This window comes from Dryas octopetala, chromosome 8 (genome assembly GCF_963921425.1).
Source record: "Dryas octopetala chromosome 8, drDryOcto1.1, whole genome shotgun sequence".
NCBI lineage: Eukaryota > Viridiplantae > Streptophyta > Magnoliopsida > Rosales > Rosaceae > Dryas > Dryas octopetala.
The window spans coordinates 11,913,563-11,931,352 of NC_141373.1; the positions used below are offsets into that span (position 1 = coordinate 11,913,563).

Genomic DNA, 17,790 nt, shown 5'->3' on the forward strand with positions numbered 1-17,790 from the left:
CTGATGTAGGGTGACTATGAAAAAACAAATTATTATTAGTAGTTATATGAAAAAACAAATTTCAATGGTTGTTTCAGCCTGCCTGTGTTTTATAGCCATTGGGAAATTTTGTGGACCAGGTAATTGCCATATTCTACAGCACCAGAGTTACATTCTGTACAATCCCAGACTGAGAAAACTAAAATTATTAAATGTATCAGGAAGTTGGAGTGCAGGACCCTTGAGAGGGAATATAAGCAATGAAAGATAAACACAAACTTGAATTTCATGAGGACAGAGAATATACTTCAAGACATAATCAGGAAAATTAAACAGCAAAATTTACCAACTCACTGAAGGTTTCATACTAGCAATTCAGTTATTTGGTATATGGAAAACCAGCAAGATGTTAATTATTCCCTCTACAAATAGTCCAGACACCATTAAACGAGCACATAAGCGTTGCTCAATTATCTCAGACTAAACACATTTTTGATCCTACTCTAATGAATTTGAAGGGTCACAGTTCTTCTGAATCAAAAGCGTGTGGAAATCATGGGTTTTTTCAGCAAACCCAATGTCTGTGAATGCATTCAAAAGCCTCCTACAGGCAGAAACAACAAAATCTGAAGTGGCCGATTTCTTCCACTGTTCAATAACTTCTCCTACTTCTTTCAACTGCCCAAGCATTAGATACGAAGAAAGAATGCAAATATAGTTTCTACTTGTCATCTTTTGTTTTGTCATTATTAAGGATTTCCATATCTGGTCAATTCTATCTTTGTTTCCTAAACCAGCATACAGAATAATAAGGAAGTCATACGTAATCCATTCTCTCTGTGTGATTCCTTTCTCAGCTTCAACTACACAGTTGGACTCTGAATTCACAAGTTGACCACTGTTAACATATATATTGGTCAGGTTAATGTATCTCTCCCAGCCTTCACCAAAACTAGGATCATATCTCATTTCATCTAAAATCTGTCTAACTTGATCAATCTTTAGACTTGCAGCACATGAACTTATCCAAAGATTATAAGTGAAGATATCTGGTGCAACCTTCTGCCTTTTCAGTTCTTCAACAACTAATGAGACCTTCTCCACTTGGCCCACTGACATGTACAGGGTCATCATCTCATTGTATGTAAGAGCATTAAGGGACAGGTTAGGCTCCTTTATTCTCTCATAGAGACCCTCAGCCTTGTCAGTCAATTTTGCCCCAGCATAAGAGTGGAGGAGAGCAGTATAGGTCTCACTAGTTTTTGCAGTAAGAGGTAGACCTTCAAAGTAGCGTTCTGCAGCATCAATGCCAAAAACTTTTGTCATCAAGACAATGCGCTCTGCATAGTCAGAATCTGATAACTCAAACTCATCATGGGTGACCATCCACTCGGATATCTGCAAGCTTGTATCAATTACAAAACAGAATGGACTAAATTTTTAGCAACTATGTGGGTGACAGAGAACTGAAAATGACATGCTAAGATTACATTGGGCTGCCTTCCCAATTTTCATTTTCTTTTTGAAAACAAGGAAAACAAAATGTCTTCATTTTTTAAAACAAATTGGTATGAAAACCAATTATACATTTTTAAACCCAAAAAAAAAAAAAATAGAAATTAAAACTTGCTTGGTACACCTACTAGCTGGAAAAAGATATTTATTTCATGTAAAAAAGAGTTTAAACCTACGTAAGAAAAGGTCCAGTATTGGTAGGGTCTACCATAACCCTTTTGGCCAAGTGAATCAACTAATCCTTCTGCCAAATTAAATTTCTAATTCGTTCACTCTTCTAGAAACAATAATTTTCAATTATAAGAAATTTTTTCTTAAAAGATAATAAGTATAAGAGAACCTGATTCTTACAAAATTTTATAATATAAAAGGAACAAAAACTAATGAAAACTTGCTGCAACCAATACATTTCAATTTACAAGGAGTCAAGCTCATTTTTCCATGAAAGTAATTTTGTTTCCAGAGGCATTATCTTGCCTGGAAAAATAAAACATAACAAAGATCAATCACCCATAATTTTTTTTTTAAATTATAAAGAAAATTTGTACAATGTTAAATAAAAAAATCGCACATGTCTACCTTTATGCAATCAATAACAATAAATCATCCCTGTTTGAAACTACTAATGAAATCATTTTAGTGATATAAATGTCAAACAGAAAAAAGCAAAACTCATGGCCCAAAGCCTTGAACAGTTGAACCAGGGCCACAAGTGTGGTCAGTGGTGGAGATGCCCTTGTTGCACGGTTGCACCTCCCATGATTTTATATTCCCAATTTGTTTTGGAAATTTATGAAAATAACAAACTTGTGCCAGATTTTGCCAAGGCTCCCAGCTTTTCAAAACTTTTGAAAACATTCTCACATTCTAGAAAACAAAATGGTGAAACAAATCTTTTATTTATTTACAGTTTAACAAAGAAGAGTAGAAAAGATAACATTTAAGGCGAAACAGTAGATAATCATAGCCTAGAAAGGCTAATTGTTTCATATGGATTGTCTGGAGAAAAGTCTGTCAACTATTGGTTCATAACAACTGTGTGGTATCATGGAAGGAAAAACCTATAACAAGAAACGAAATGAAATCTTACAACATCCAAGCACTTCACTAAGCCCAGTCTATACTAATTTTTATGTAGGTGAAAAATTAAATCTTATTCTTATTAACAAATCATACATGAGGACATCTGTCAAGTAATACGGGCACAAAATGACAAAATCTTATTCTTATAAACTATTTTCAAATTGAGAAAGTTTAGTAACACAGATTTCCTTTTAACAATATATCAAATGGTTAATGGTATAAGCATTTAGACGATCGGTCATGTTGTCATCTGTTTTTCAATACTCACCCTGTGATTAAAATCACATATCATCGATTTTTAAAACTGTGTTAAACGCATACTAGACCAATCCTTTTCTTGGGAAAAGATGAATAGTCATTCAATCTTTCATGAATTTATTCATATAATAACTCATTGGTTTTACTCAGAAAAAACTTCCTAATTCTAAAGAATGTGTATTTTGCATATGGATAAAAAAAACATTTCAAAGCCACAATAATTTCGTTTCTTATAAAAAAAAAAAAAAAAAAAAAAAAAAAAAAAAAAAAACACACACACACATGCACACACAATAATTGCATGGTCACAACAAATCATTAGTAGTTTCTTTTCAGTTTAGCTGTCTTGTTTGCTTTTTCTTGGGCTATGCTTTGATACTTTTTTGAGCTTTTATGATTTGGGTGAGCCTGCGGAGAGTTTTGTATTCTCCCTGGAGGATGCCCCTTTTATCTAATGCTACTATTTATCTATCAAAACTGTTTGTGGGAAAATCCACATCGATCCGAATAGCCAATCACGGCTCGACACGTGGCTGGTCAACACCCATCTCGGAGTTGACTTTCTATAGTCAAACTTTGACCTTCACATCATCACTGGTCAGCATTTCCTCTGCCAGCTCGGACCGAATTCCCACGCCGGGCCCACCATGTTCGGTCCGAGCCGAACCGATGATCTTTCAATGGATCGAGTGTCCATCTCACCACGGTCATTCCGGTTCGGCTCGGCTCGGCTCGGCACAGGGCACGGTCTCTTTTCGAGTTCTGGCGTCGACCAGTAAGGGCTCGGAAGGACCCCAGTCTACTGGATCGGCTCGGTCTTGAATCCCGTGCCCGATCCGATCATACATGGACTTTATGTCTACGCATAAAGACACGTGCTTGTATCGGCTCGGCTCGGCTCTCCGCCGCCATTCCCGGGAAGATCACGCTGGGACGAACCGCCGCACTTAAATGCACCTGACACAAATCTTCTGACAGAAGGGATATCAGGCTTGCATTCATGACTACTGGAGCAGTCTGCCTGAACCTTCCAGCCTTGCATTTAATGGAGCATTCAATGCAGCATTGAATGCTGAAGAAGCAGGCAGCTGAGCATGCAACTAGGTCTGACCAGGTGCGTGGGTCTCTGGCAACCATTCATTCACATGCAGGTATCTTACTCATTAAGGTTTCCTTTGCTTATATATATCAAGTCATATGTGCAAAAACTAGGACTACGCATCTACACACAAAACACTTACACAAAATTTCCACTCTCCCAAGAATATACCCAACTTGCTGAGAATAACCCAGAACATTTGCCTTGTTCTTCCCATTCTCCCAAGTTCTTCCTTTGTTCTTCCTCATCCACCATCAAATACCATCACTGACTTCATCATCGGAGCGTGTTTGGCTGGTACCACACCGGTCCATCTCCCTTGACCTTGTTTCTCTTGCAGGAAGATCTCAACCAGCATCCACTTCATCATCCAGCAAAGCACCTGATCAGCCAGATCAGCTTATCTAAGTTGTTGCATCTACCTTACAAGAATTTGCATCAACAGATTGGCGCCGTCTGTGGGAAGCCGACTTCAGCCGTTGTGTTCATCACTGCAAGTGCTAAGCCCCTCCTTCACATAAGTCATCATGGCTACCATCTTTCGGGACACCAGCTCTTCCTCAGGAGCATCTCAGAATGATGAACAACATCAGCCTGAGACACCTGAAAAGACAAGGGGAGCACAACCCCCCAGGACATCCAAGTCCAAAGGTCCCTCCAAAATCCGAGCTGCTCACAAACTCCTTAAGGAGAGCCAACGGCACCTGGCCGCTGAGAATGCACTTCTCAAGCAGAATAATGAGCTGCTTGCGAAGCAGGCCGAGCTGGCCGGCGAACTTGCACGCCATCGTGCTCGGCTCGAGAATAGTGGGGGTTCGGGTTTCCAATCGCGCCGAACCCGAACCGAGCAGGAGGTCCTTTCACCATCTCCTTCTCGGCAAAGCACTCCTGCCGAGCCGAACGACCAGACCGATCGGCAGGACTCGGATCACGTCTTCCCGGGCTTCGAGGACATGCCCCCGGCCGAACAGGCCGAGTGCCTGAACGCCCACCGTCTTCTTCAGCGAAAACTGGCGGCTTTCGGGAAACGTGTCCCCAGGAATTCGAGCGGAGACCGTGCCGACCCGAATACAAACCGACGATTCCCGGCCCAATCAAGGTTGGGGGCCAACAGTCCAGCCGGTTCGGCTGAAACCAGGGTCCCGATTGGGGATAGGCTCGGCCCCATCATCGGCCAGGATCCTTCCCCATCAGGAGCTCACTCAGGGAGACGATCGGTGAGCGACCGACTGGGATCGACTATGATCATGTCGGATCGACGACCGGTGAGCGAGAGGATCACTCGCCAGCCGGTGAGTGAGAGACTCGGTAACCAGGCCGAATGCTCGGGGGAAAATGTGGCCGAGCCGACCCCGCCCGACGTGGAAAATCTTGTCCGGACTCTGGTCCAGGACCAAATCCGGAGCGTCCACGATCGGCTCGGCCACGTCGAGGTCTCCAGGGGGTACACCGGTAGGGCCGACCACGGAGAGGAACTCCCCCTCCCGTACACCAGCAGAATCCTGGATGCTGAGGTCTCCCGCGACACCAAACCCCCCAAGATGGATCAGTACGATGGGACCAAGGATCCCTACGACCATCTTGACAGCTTCAGATACGCCATGGAGGCCCGCCAGGCATCTGAAGCCACGAAGTGCAGAATCTTCCCTTCGACCTTGAAGGGCTCGGCTCGGGGTTGGTTCCGAACCCTCCAACCGAACTCCATCGACTCCTTCTCCGACCTCCGGAGGGCCTTCCTGGCGAGATATCGGGTTGTATCCGAACGACTCTACAACTTGAACGATATGTCGCTCATTAAGCAGCAGAAAGGGGAGAGCCTCAAGGCCTATCTGATCCGCTTCAACATCGAGTATACGAAGTGTGACGATTGCGACGATAGGTCAGCTAAGAACGCCCTCATGCAAGGTCTGCACGCCGGGGGACTCCGCTCCCACCTAATGAGGAATCCTCCCTCCACTTACGATGAGCTCTCTGCCGAAGCCACTAAGTGGGCGAGGGCTGAGGAGTGGGATGCTCAGGTGGAGGCCCTGAACCCCAGGCCGACCTCGGCCAAGAGGAAGGAGGGAGAGGTCGCAACTCCCAAACCCCAGGTCCAATCCAAGAAGACCAGGACCGAGGAGCCACGCCAACTTCTGGGTAAGGGACCCAAGTTTGTCCAGTACACGGAGTACACTCCCCTCAATGCCGGTCTGGAGACAATCTACTCCAATGTCAAGGACCAACTCCCAGTTGCAAGGGAGATCAAGGGACCACCCCCAGACAAAATCAAGGAGGGCGTCTTCTGCAAGTACCACTCCAATCACGGCCACGTCACGGGTGATTGCTACGCCCTCCGCGACGGAATTGAGACTCTTGCCCGGGCGGGTAAGATCAATCAATTCCTGGCCAGTGGACCTAGGGTACCCAAGGCCGCGCCGAAGAAGCCCACCAACACCATCGAGGTCCAGGATGCTGCCATCGGATCAATCGGCGGGGGACCAACCTTCGTAGGGAGCTCGAACCGATCCTAGAAGGAGTATGTCAGACAGGCGGCTCAAGCTCACGAGTCCCTGTCGATCCAGGCAGGTCAGCCCAGCACTTCCAAAAGACAGCGGAAGGACTGGGCGCCGGTCACCTTTGAGCCGAACGAGGCAAACGAGATCATCTTCCCCCACTATGATCCGGTCGTCATAGTGGCTGAGGTGGCCGGGACAACCATCGCGCGCTCCTTCGTCGATGGAGGGAGCTCAGTCAACATCCTCTACCACTCTGCGTTCGCGCAGATGGGCATCTGCGAGGATAAGTTGGAGACCGATACACCTGCCTTGGTCGGGTTCGGGGGAGAAGTGGTTCAGCCCCTCGGACACATCTACCTTCCCCTTTCGCTCGGGAAGGGACCGATTAAGAAGACCTGCATGACGTACTTCATTGTCGTCAAGCGGCCGTCAGCCTACAACATCATTCTGGGCAGACCGGCTCTGGTCGACCTTGACTGCATCGTCCATTACGCCAACCTCCTCATCAAATGTCCGGTGGGCGACGACTGCATCGTCATTCAAGGAGACCAGTGCTCGGCTCGGTCATGCTACGCCGCTTCGATCAAACAGAAGGGTCAGCTGCCGAACTCGCAGGAACTTGACTCCATCGCCGATTCGGGCAGATGGCCGAGGGCGGAGACATTCGACTTCACTTCCGAGCCGAGCTCAGATTCTCGGCCCCTTCCCGCCGAGGCTTGGGAGGAAATGCCAATCTCGGACGAGACACCGGATCGGCTCGTCCGAGTGGGGACTCAGATCAGCCTCGAGCAGCGCTCCGCCATAATTGACTTCCTCCGTGCCAACGCGGAAGTGTTCGCCTGGTCTTACGATGACATGCCAGGCATATCATCTGACGTGATCACCCACAGGCTGAACACTGACCCAGGATGCAAACCGGTCCGTCAGAAGAGGAGGTCATACGATCCGGTCCGATACGCCGCCATGGCTGAAGAGGTAACCAAGTTGCAAAACAACGGGTTCATCCGGGAGGTCAACTACCCCGACTGGCTTGCCAACGTGGTCATGGTAAAGAAGAACAATGGGAAGTGGAGGATGTGTGTGGACTTCACCGATCTGAACAGGGCTTGTCCCAAGGATAGCTTTCCCTTGCCCAGAATAGATCAGCTCGTCGATGCAACAGCAGGACATCAGCTCCTCAGCTTCATGGACGCCTACTCTGGATACAACCAGATCCTGATGCACAAGTCCGACCAGGAAGGCACATCTTTCATAACGGATCGCGGCATGTACTGTTACAAGGTCATGCCCTTCGGCCTCAAAAACGCCGGAGCCACCTACCAAAGGCTGGTCAACCACATGTTCAGATCCTCCATCGGCAAATCCGTAGAGGTTTACGTAGATGACATGCTGGTCAAAAGCATCAAGGCGGACGATCACGTCAGGGACCTCTCAGACATGTTCGGAGTCCTGAAGGAGTATCAGATGCGGCTGAACCCAGCCAAATGTGTCTTTGGGGTTCGGTCAGGAAAGTTCCTTGGCTACCTGGTCAGCCAACGGGGGATTGAGGCCAACCCGGAGAAGATCCAGGCCTTGATCAACATGAAGTCTCCAAGGACACGCAAGGAAATCCAGAGTCTGACTGGAAGAGTCGCCGCCCTGAACCGGTTCATCTCGAAGTCCACTGACCGGTGCCTCCCTTTCTTCAAAGCCTTAAGGGGAGCAGGGAAGAGCATAGAATGGACCCCCCAATGCGAGCAGGCTTTTCAAGATCTGAAAAGGCACATGGGGGAACCTCCCATCTTATCCAAACCAGAAGAAGGTGAAGAACTTTTTCTCTACCTCTCTGTCTCTGACTCGGCTCTCAGCTCAGTTCTAGTGAGAGAGGTCGGCGGTGTACAACACCCCGTCTTCTATACGAGCCGAGCCCTCGCCGATGCCGAGACCAGATATCCAAAGTTCGAGAAGATGGCTCTCGCCCTGGTCAGCTCGGCTCGGAAACTGAGACCCTACTTCCAGGCTCATTCAATTGTTGTCTTGACGGATCAGCCGCTCAGACAAATCCTGGCAAAACCCGAGACTTCGGGTCGGCTCATCAGGTGGTCAGTTGAGCTCGGCGAGTTTGACATCATCTACCGTCCCAGGACGGCCATCAAAGGTCAAGCCATGTCGGACTTCATCTGTGAGTCGACCACCTCGACGGAGGATCCGCCGCGCACCGACGCTATGCCAGCGGCGTCTGATCCGAACTCAAACGGCGATCACGGCCAGGTTGACCTCCTCACCTGGACCCTCTATGTGGACGGATCTTCCAACACCATGGGAAGTGGAGCCGGGCTTGTTCTGATCTCCCCAGAACAAGTTGTGATGGAGTATGCCCTTCGCTTCAGATTTCAAGCATCCAACAATGAAGCAGAGTATGAGGCTCTCATCGCCGGACTCAGACTGGCAAAGGAGCTCGGCGCAACCAAACTGAACATCTTCAGCGACTCCCAACTCATCGTCAATCAGATATTGGGAGAGTATGAGACTCGAGAACCTAGCATGACTGCCTATCTCGAGAAGACTCGTCTGCTGCTTGGGAACTTCCATGAGTACAAAATATCCCAAATCCCGAGGGCAGAGAACTGCAGAGCCGACGCCTTGGCACGTTTGGCTTCGGCCACAGACACCGGATCCGCTAGACACGTTCCAGTTGAAATCCTGGACAGACCTAGCACCGCCGAAAACGAGGTCACTGTCATACAGACCGAGGCCGAGCCGAACTGGATGACGCCGATCATCACCTACTTGGTCTCCGGAATCCTCCCCCCAGAGAGGGACAAGGGGCGCCTCATCAAAACAAGGTCGGCTCGGTTCAGCATGATCGGTGGTCAGCTCTACAAGAGGAGTTTCTCCTTGCCTTACTTGCGGTGTGTCACTCCCCAGGAAGGTCAGGATGTACTGAAAGAAATCCACGAGGGGATATGCGGAAACCACTCTGGAGGAAGAGCCCTCGCCTACAAGACGATCCGGCAGGGCTACTTCTGGCCGACGCTGAACAAAGACGCGGATCATCTCTCTCGCGCTTGTATCAAATGCCAGCAATTTGCCGCAGTCCCCCATCAACCTCCCCAGTTGCTGACCTCCATATCCAGTCCCTGGCCGTTCGCGCAGTGGGGACTCGATCTGATCGGCCCAATGCCGAAGGCGAAAGGGCAAGTCACCATGGCTGTGGTAGCAGTCGACTACTTCACCAAGTGGGCCGAGGCCGAACCCCTGGCCACAACCACAGCCGAACGGATGGAAACCTTCGTCTGGAAGAACATCATTTGCCGGTTCGGCATGCCGCACACCATCATTGCGGACAATGGCAAACAGTTCGACTGCAAGAAGTTCAGGAGCTTTTGTTCACGTCTGAACATCAACTTGCGCTTCACCGCGCCTTACCATCCGCAGTCGAACGGACAGGTCGAGGCCATCAACAAGATCATCAAGAAGACCCTCAAGACTAAACTGGATAATGCTAAGGGGAATTGGCCTGAACTCTTGCCAGAGGTGCTTTGGTCTTACCGAACTTCCTATCGCAACTCGACGAAGGAAACACCCTATGCATTGGCATTCGGAACTGACGCCGTCGTCCCGGTCGAAATGGGGACTCCTTCATTCCGGACCGGCACGTACAAACCCGAGACCAATGACACCGGTCTTCGGCTCGGCCTGGACATAATCGAGGAGAGGCGAACCAACGCCAATCTCTGCCGAGCCGCTTACCAAAAGAGGGTAGCCAAATACTACAACCAGAGGGTCAGACCCAGGAGCTTCGGATTGGGCAGCCTCGTCATGAAAAAGAATCCCCTCGCTGTCAAGGAGAGCTCATTCGATCCGAACTGGACCGGACCATACAAAATCACAGGCATAGTCAAGCCTGGCACTTACAACTTGGCCACTCTAGCTGGTAAGCCTCTCAAGCATAGCTGGAACGCTGAACACTTGAAGACTTATTACCAGTAAAAATGTAGTTAGGATCGGGGACTGTCCGACCTAACACCCATTCCAATCAATGAAAAGATGAACACATTTCTACTCATTTTTCTTCTTATTTTTCGAAGCAAACACTGGGGACTCTACTCCTATACACTTCCAACAAAGAGGAAAGATCTAAGTGTTTCCTTCGAAAAAATAGTAAACACATGTGCCGAGCCGAAGTGCCATTCTCGGCCCGACGCTCGGTGCATTACAGACTCATCAGGTCTATAAACTCATGTGTCGAGCTGGCGCGCCATTTCCGGCCCGATGCTCGGCATATTACAGACTCATCAGGTCTATAAACTCATGTGTCGAACTGGCGCGCCATTTCTGGCCCGATGCTCGGCATATTACAGACTCATCAGGTCTATAAACTCATGTGTCGAACTGGCGCGCCATTTCCGGCCCGATGCTCGGCATATTACAGACTCATCAGGTCTATAAACTCATGTGTCGAGCTGGCGCGCCATTTCCGGCCCGATGCTCGACATATTACAGACTTATCAGGTCTATAAAAATCCCTGTCCGAGCCGAAGTGACTTCCTACAGTCCTAACGTTCAACAGGATATTTTTAAAAGAAAAATATACACTCCAACCAAAACTTTCATCGTGCATGCCGAGCCGATCTGAAAGTAGGTTTGAATATTTTTCTCAAAAAAAAACCGCATTCCTAAATACCTCAATGGGTATGCCGAACCCATTCGGAATCACTAGGGTTGTTAAATTTTTACTTATCTTGGTTATGCTTATCAAGCTGATCCGAAGACAAGTTTTAATTTACCATTACCATTCATTTTCATTACGATCGGCATGCCGAGCCGATCTCAAAATGCCTTGGTTTTTATTATGTCTTTCACTTTTATCATTTTCTTGTCCATGTGTTATTAGTTTTGTCTTTTAGCTTAATTTCCGAGCCGAACTGACAGCAACTTGTATCATATAAAGAAAATACTGATAAATAAATAACATAAAACCAAATACAAATTGTTCCAAAAACAATTAAACCCGAGCCACACTTCGGCTCGGGAACAAAAAACAAAAACAAGACAACATAAGAGTTAAACAAAATCAGCTATCATGCAGATCGCTCGGCAGGGCCCTCTTGGATCGGCTCGGTAGACTCCTCAGGCGTCTCCTCGCCGAGCTGCACCACCTCAACCCCGCCGATCTGCATCTCATCATTAGGATCGGAGTCGGGGACTGCGGGAATCGGGTTCGGCTCGTGTGCAGGCGGTGGAGGATCTTCCGGAGTCGGCTCGACTTCGGCGCGGACTTGGCGATCGGAGGGAGGAAGCTCATCCTGTTGACTTCCCTGGGTGTCTTCATCGTCATCGGACTCGCCAAGGAATGAGACATCCCAGTCCGGCCTCTTCGATTTGATCGCCTCCAAGAGCTCCTGATACCCATCAAAATGGGCATCAGCCAGTGCCTGGGCGCTCGGCACTTCAGCTCGACGTCGGAGTTCGGCATTTTCGACCCTCCGTTCGGCAGCCTCGACGTCTCGCTGGAGATCACCGACATAGTGCCTCAAGTCAGCCACATTTTGCTCCGAGGATGCAAGCTCTTTGCCGAGCCGAGCGACCTCCTCCTCCTTCCTGGCCAGCCTGGACTGCAGACCCTCTGACCGTTCGCGCTAGGCATTGACCGTCCGCTCGGCCTCGGCCAGCTTCTCTTTTAGCTCCAGGATTCGTGCCCGAAACCTCTCCAGTTTCGCCTCGGCATCGACGGCGGCCTTAGCAGCTTCGAACTGCCTCATGGCGAGCTGCAAGAGAAACATATCTGTTACTAATCCGAACCGAGCGAATAGACGAAATCCGAAGTAAAAGAGACTTACCAACATGGCCTGGCGGGATGCGATCAGAGCCTGGTGGCTGAAGCCCGGCTCGCCATGATCGGCCCACAGCCCCTCCTGCACCCTCGCGGTCATCACGCGCTTAAGGCCCGTGACGAACGGCTCGAGGCCGGGGTCTACCTCCACCGCCTTCAGGGGCGCCGAACCAGATGCTCCGGCACCAGAACCGCCGGGTTCGGCCCGAGCCCTCTTCTCCACCGGGGCCTCGGTCTGGGGAGCTTTCCTCTTCTCTGCTTGCCGAACTGGTCTCGGCGCAGGAGATCTAGGCTGGGCTGCCGCTGGGGCAGGAGCCTGGACCGGCTCGGCAGGGGGCCGCCCCGCTGCTTTCTTCTGGACGCTCCGAGCCGCCCTCCTCCTAAGGCGAGTCTCCAGTTCGGTGGGCGCCATTCCCCTTTCGGCCCTAGGATTCCACCTGGGCACAAACCAGGAGATCCCGCTCGATCGGATCTGAGTCTCCCCGAGCAGGAACTTGGTTGACAAGTACTCTGCCGGTGAGTCCCTAATCGCGGCGATCTGGTCCTTGAGTTCGCCTCGGAGCTTGTACTTGCCCCAGCTGACTGCAAAGGCGAAACCAAAAAGGGTTAGACAGAGGAAAAATGCAATTGTTACAAGACATAAGCAAATTGTCCTCGGATCGGCCCCAAACTCCCAATGCCCACCTGGGATCCTAAAGGCTCTGGGAACCCGAGCCGAAGTCATTCTGTTCGGATCGACGAATTCCCAATCCCCAGAAACAAAGAAGTATCTTTTCTTCCATGTCTTCTGGGAAGAGGGATTCCCACCGAAGAGTGGCCCCGAGTACGCCTGGAGGTTGTAGAATCCGAGCTCGCTCTGCTTCGACCTCAGCGCGTAATTGCAAAACAGGATATCCTTGTGTGGCACACACTTGTGCACTTTGTGCCACAAGATATGCATGGACAGGATGATCCTGTATACATTCGGGTTCAGCTGGTGTGGCGCCGCGCCGATCGTCGCGAGCCAGTCCTGCAGGAAGGTATGCAGGGGAAGCCGAACCCCATTCTCAAACATCTCCGGGTACATGGTCACCCATCCTATCGGGGGTCGGCTCGGCTTCTCCCCCTCGGTCGGCAACCTCATCAGCACGGAGTCGGGGACTGAGTACCTATTCCTCAAGTCCCTGAGATGGTATTCGGTCATCTCGTTGGGGATCTGATCGGCCTTCCACGCAAGTTCCTCATAGAAGTCCGGGTCGACCGGACTCCCCGTCACTCCCTGAGCCGAGGTCGACGCCTCGTGACCCCTATCCCTTTCATCCGAGCCTGAAGTGAGTCTGCTCGGGATAATGGCGATCGGCTCGACGTCGAGAGGCTCTTCGTCGCCTCCTTCGGCCGTCCCTTGTTCCCAATCGGAACTCAGTATCTCGGGGTTTTCTTGGTCCCCTCGGGCTCGGCGCTCTCCACCTGGATTGCGATTCAGTGCCGAGCCGGCCTCGTCCAATTCTTCGGACAAGCCATCCCAACTCGCCTCACCCGCAGGTGGGCTTCGGCTCGGCTCGGCCTCTTCCGCAGGTGGGCTTCGGCTCATCTCGGCCTCGCTGTCTCCTTCAAACGCCTCCCCAGAGCCGAGCCGATCACTCGAGTCGGATCCAGACATCACTAACAGTTTCTCTTTTTCTCTCTCTTGCTTTTTGGATCAAAAGATGTCCTTTTTCAAGAACACCAAGAACACACACCCAGAAAACCCGAAATGCAAAAAACTCAGAAAGGAGGAGAATCACTTACTGGTTTTCCTCCGCCCAAAGTTTCCGCCCCAAACACCCTCGGAACCACCTCGCCTACCGCCGTACGTGGTCGGATTCGAGATCGGACAACTTCGAAGACGATGGTGAGAGAAAGAAATTTGCGGTGAGAGAGAGAGAGTTTTCGCAGAAGAGAGAGAAGGTCTGAAGGTGAAAGTGAGGGAAGAGAGAGAAACCACCACTTTTATACCCCCATGCAAACCGATCTCAACCCTTCATTTCTGGCGCTTCACATGCCAGATCTTGACACCTGTCAAGCATTCAAAAATACCCATAATGAGGTGACCCTTACGTTCCCCCATGCAGAAATCAAACGTCCCTTCACCTGCCCCTGAGATATTTTGGCCAATCACAAGTCGTCATGTGTTCGGATCTTCGAGAACATAGATTTGTAGGGTTCGGCTCGGATCGAACAAAGTGCTATCTTTGGGAAAATCCTTACATCTCAACTTCCAATCCATCACTGTCTGCTCGGATCGGAAGTTGGGGGACTCCTGTTTGTGGGAAAATCCACATCGATCCGAATAGCCAATCACGGCTCGACACGTGGCTGGTCAACACCCATCTCGGAGTTGACTTTCTATAGTCAAACTTTGACCTCCACATCATCACTGGTCAGCATTTCCTCTGCCAGCTCGGACCGAATTCCCACGCCGGGCCCACCATGTTCGGTCCGAGCCGAACCGATGATCTTTCAATGGATCGAGTGTCCATCTCACCACGGTCATTCCGGTTCGGCTCGGCTCGGCACAGGGCACGGTCTCTTTTCGAGTTCTGGCGTCGACCAGTAAGGGCTCGGAAGGACCCCAGTCTACTGGATCGGCTCGGTCTTGAATCCCGTGCCCGATCCGATCATACATGGACTTTATGTCTACGCATAAAGACACGTGCTTGTATCGGCTCGGCTCGGCTCTCTGCCGCCATTCCCGGGAAGATCACGCTGGGACGAACCGCCGCACTTAAATGCACCTGACACAAATCTTCTGACAGAAGGGATATCAGGCTTGCATTCATGACTACTGGAGCAGTCTGCTTGAACCTTCCAGCCTTGCATTTAATGGAGCATTCAATGCAGCATTGAATGCTGAAGAAGCAGGCAGCTGAGCATGCAACTAGGTCTGACCAGGTGCGTGGGTCTCTGGCAACCATTCATTCACATGCAGGTATCTTACTCATTAAGGTTTCCTTTGCTTATATATATCAAGTCATATGTGCAAAAACTAGGACTACGCATCTACACACAAAACACTTACACAAAATTTCCACTCTCCCAAGAATATACCCAACTTGCTGAGAATAACCCAGAACATTTGCCTTGTTCTTCCCATTCTCCCAAGTTCTTCCTTTGTTCTTCCTCATCCACCATCAAATACCATCACTGACTTCATCATCGGAGCGTGTTTGGCTGGTACCACACCGGTCCATCTCCCTTGACCTTGTTTCTCTTGCAGGAAGATCTCAACCAGCATCCACTTCATCATCCAGCAAAGCACCTGATCAGCCAGATCAGCTTATCTAAGTTGTTGCATCTACCTTACGAGAATTTGCATCAACAAAAACAAAAAATATGTTTATGTTATGCATACCCAGAAAGAAAATACTCTAAAAACTCCCAGCTTTCCACTTTCCATTGTTTTCTTGGCGACCAAACAGAAAAAATATCAAACATTGCAAAAAAATAAAGAAAGAGAAAAAATAATCCCAACCTCGAGAGCGTGCTTGTAACGCTGAGACTTCCGAAGTTCCTTAGAGATCTGGCGAAGATCTGAAATGGTAATTTGGTTGCCTTCACTGACCCATTTCTGAAGAACGTTGGCGGCACTTCGCTTGGGCTGCCTCAACCTGAAGATTCTGCTCTTGAGGTCGTCACTTTCCTGAGAATCTTGGAGAAATTCACTCCTCAGAGCATCCGAACAGAACAATCTAGAACCATTGGGTCGAGAAGTGTTGCTGAGGATGCTGCTGCTGCTCGCACTGCATTTTCTTGGGTTCCATAATAGATTGCCATGAGTTCTCAGAGGTTATCAGATGGACATTCAGTATGTTTGGTTGCCAAGAAAGTTGCAGGAAACGGAAAGAAATGAAGGGGTCGATTGATTTGAGTTTTTTTTTCGGTCAGATGATATTCAAGAGCTGTAAAGTCCTTGGTAGAGGTTTTTGATTAGAAATCGAGCATTTTGGAATTCAGAGTATTGAATTTCCTTTGGTTTCCTGCATTTTCTCGGCAACCAAACGGAGAAATGGGAAAACAGATAGAGGAATAGGTTGTGGTTGAGCTTACCGTCTGAGAGCGATGAAGAGTGACCGAGACGCCATTGATACTCTTTGTTTTCCTTACGAATCTCTTTGACTTTAGCAAACCAGCTGTGCTGCAACATTTTCCATTTTTTGTTCAAAATAAATTCAGGGGATTGTTGACGAGAAAACAATTTCAGGGGATTAAAATTGGGTTATGAATAGAGAGGCCTACAATGGTCTGGGCCGGCCCGAATCCGGCACAAACACGGCCCACCTTGGCCTGTCAAAATTTATGAACGAATAAGCCCGCATAGGGATGGCAAACAAAATTGTGGGTTTGGGTACCCGCATGTATCTGAACCGAACACGGCGGATATGGTGAGAAAATTTGGGTACGAGGACAAATTTGAAATTTTTTTTGCAAATACACAATTGAATACAGAACGAGAATAGTATTGCAATCCCCATCCTCGAATTAAATATAAGCCAAAGTACATTTTTAGTTTCTGTATTTTAACGAAATTTCCATTTTGATCCTCGTTTTTTCAATTTTGGCAATTTTAATCTTATACTTTTATTACGTTTACAATTAGGTCCAAATTGTTAACTCGGTTTATTTTTTAGACGTAAATATGACGTGACATCTATGAATGGATAATTTAGATATTTCATGATTAATACGGTCTAAAAAATAACTTAAAAAATATGATTAAGAAAAAGATAATTAAGAAAGAAAGAAAAGACAAAAACTTAAATAATTAAGAAAAAAAAAAAGACATGTGTCCAAATGTAATTGGGCAACGTCACCCGGTTAAATGAGTTTCACTCATAGGTTATTTAAAATGTCCAAAATATCTCTGTTACGTCATATTTTCGCCAAAAATTTAGACATAATTAATGATTTGAATCCAATTGCAAACTTAATGAACATACTGGACTGAAATTTTCAAAATTGAAAGAACGGAACCAAAGTAAAATTTTTATTAAAGTACATAGACCAAAAGTACACTTTGGCCTTATATATATATATATATATATATATATAAATGCTCTAAAACTAACTAGTTAGTAAGTTAATACAAAACTAACCACCTTGTTGGGCCCACCGCACAATGTAATCTCAAAATACAAACCGTCTATTTTTTAGGCCCTACTTCAAATATCATCTCTGTAAAAAATCTCCAAAATCGAAAGTCATTTAGTCATTTGATTATAACAACAACTATTTATATGCTTTTATTGAAAACACTGATCGTCTATTTATTTAATCTCAATTAGATGACTAAATGATTTCTGATTTAGTTGATTTTTTGTAATGATGATCTTTGAAGTATGACCTAAATAATTGACGGTTCGGATTATGAGATTAGTTATGTGATAGTCCCAAAAACATGGTTAGTTTCGTATTAACTTGCTAACAAGTTAATTTTAGAACACTCCTCTATATATATATGTGTGTGTGATTATTTAATTCTATAATATTATGAATAAAAATTATATATTTTGAATTTATGGACTATTTTT

General features: G+C 47.8%; 1 protein-coding gene across 2 annotated transcripts; it reads right to left on the bottom strand.

Annotated features, from left to right (window-relative positions):
- Window positions 1–272: 272 nt before the first annotated feature.
- Window positions 273–16,430, bottom strand: LOC147277257 (Tetratricopeptide repeat (TPR)-like superfamily protein). Of its 2 annotated transcripts, none has more exons than XM_086254387.1 (3): window positions 16,310–16,430; window positions 15,735–16,002; window positions 273–1,377 (listed from the first exon to the last, which is right to left on the bottom strand). In XM_086254387.1, exons 1-3 carry the CDS (start codon window positions 16,342–16,344, stop codon window positions 478–480), a joined length of 1,203 nt encoding a protein of 400 aa, XP_086110513.1. In that variant the 5' UTR covers window positions 16,345–16,430; the 3' UTR covers window positions 273–477. The 2 variants fall into 2 exon arrangements, with proteins under 2 accessions (XP_086110513.1, XP_086110512.1); XM_086254386.1 differs by having other exon boundaries at window positions 15,735–16,011; window positions 16,310–16,421.
- Window positions 16,431–17,790: the final 1,360 nt, after the last annotated feature.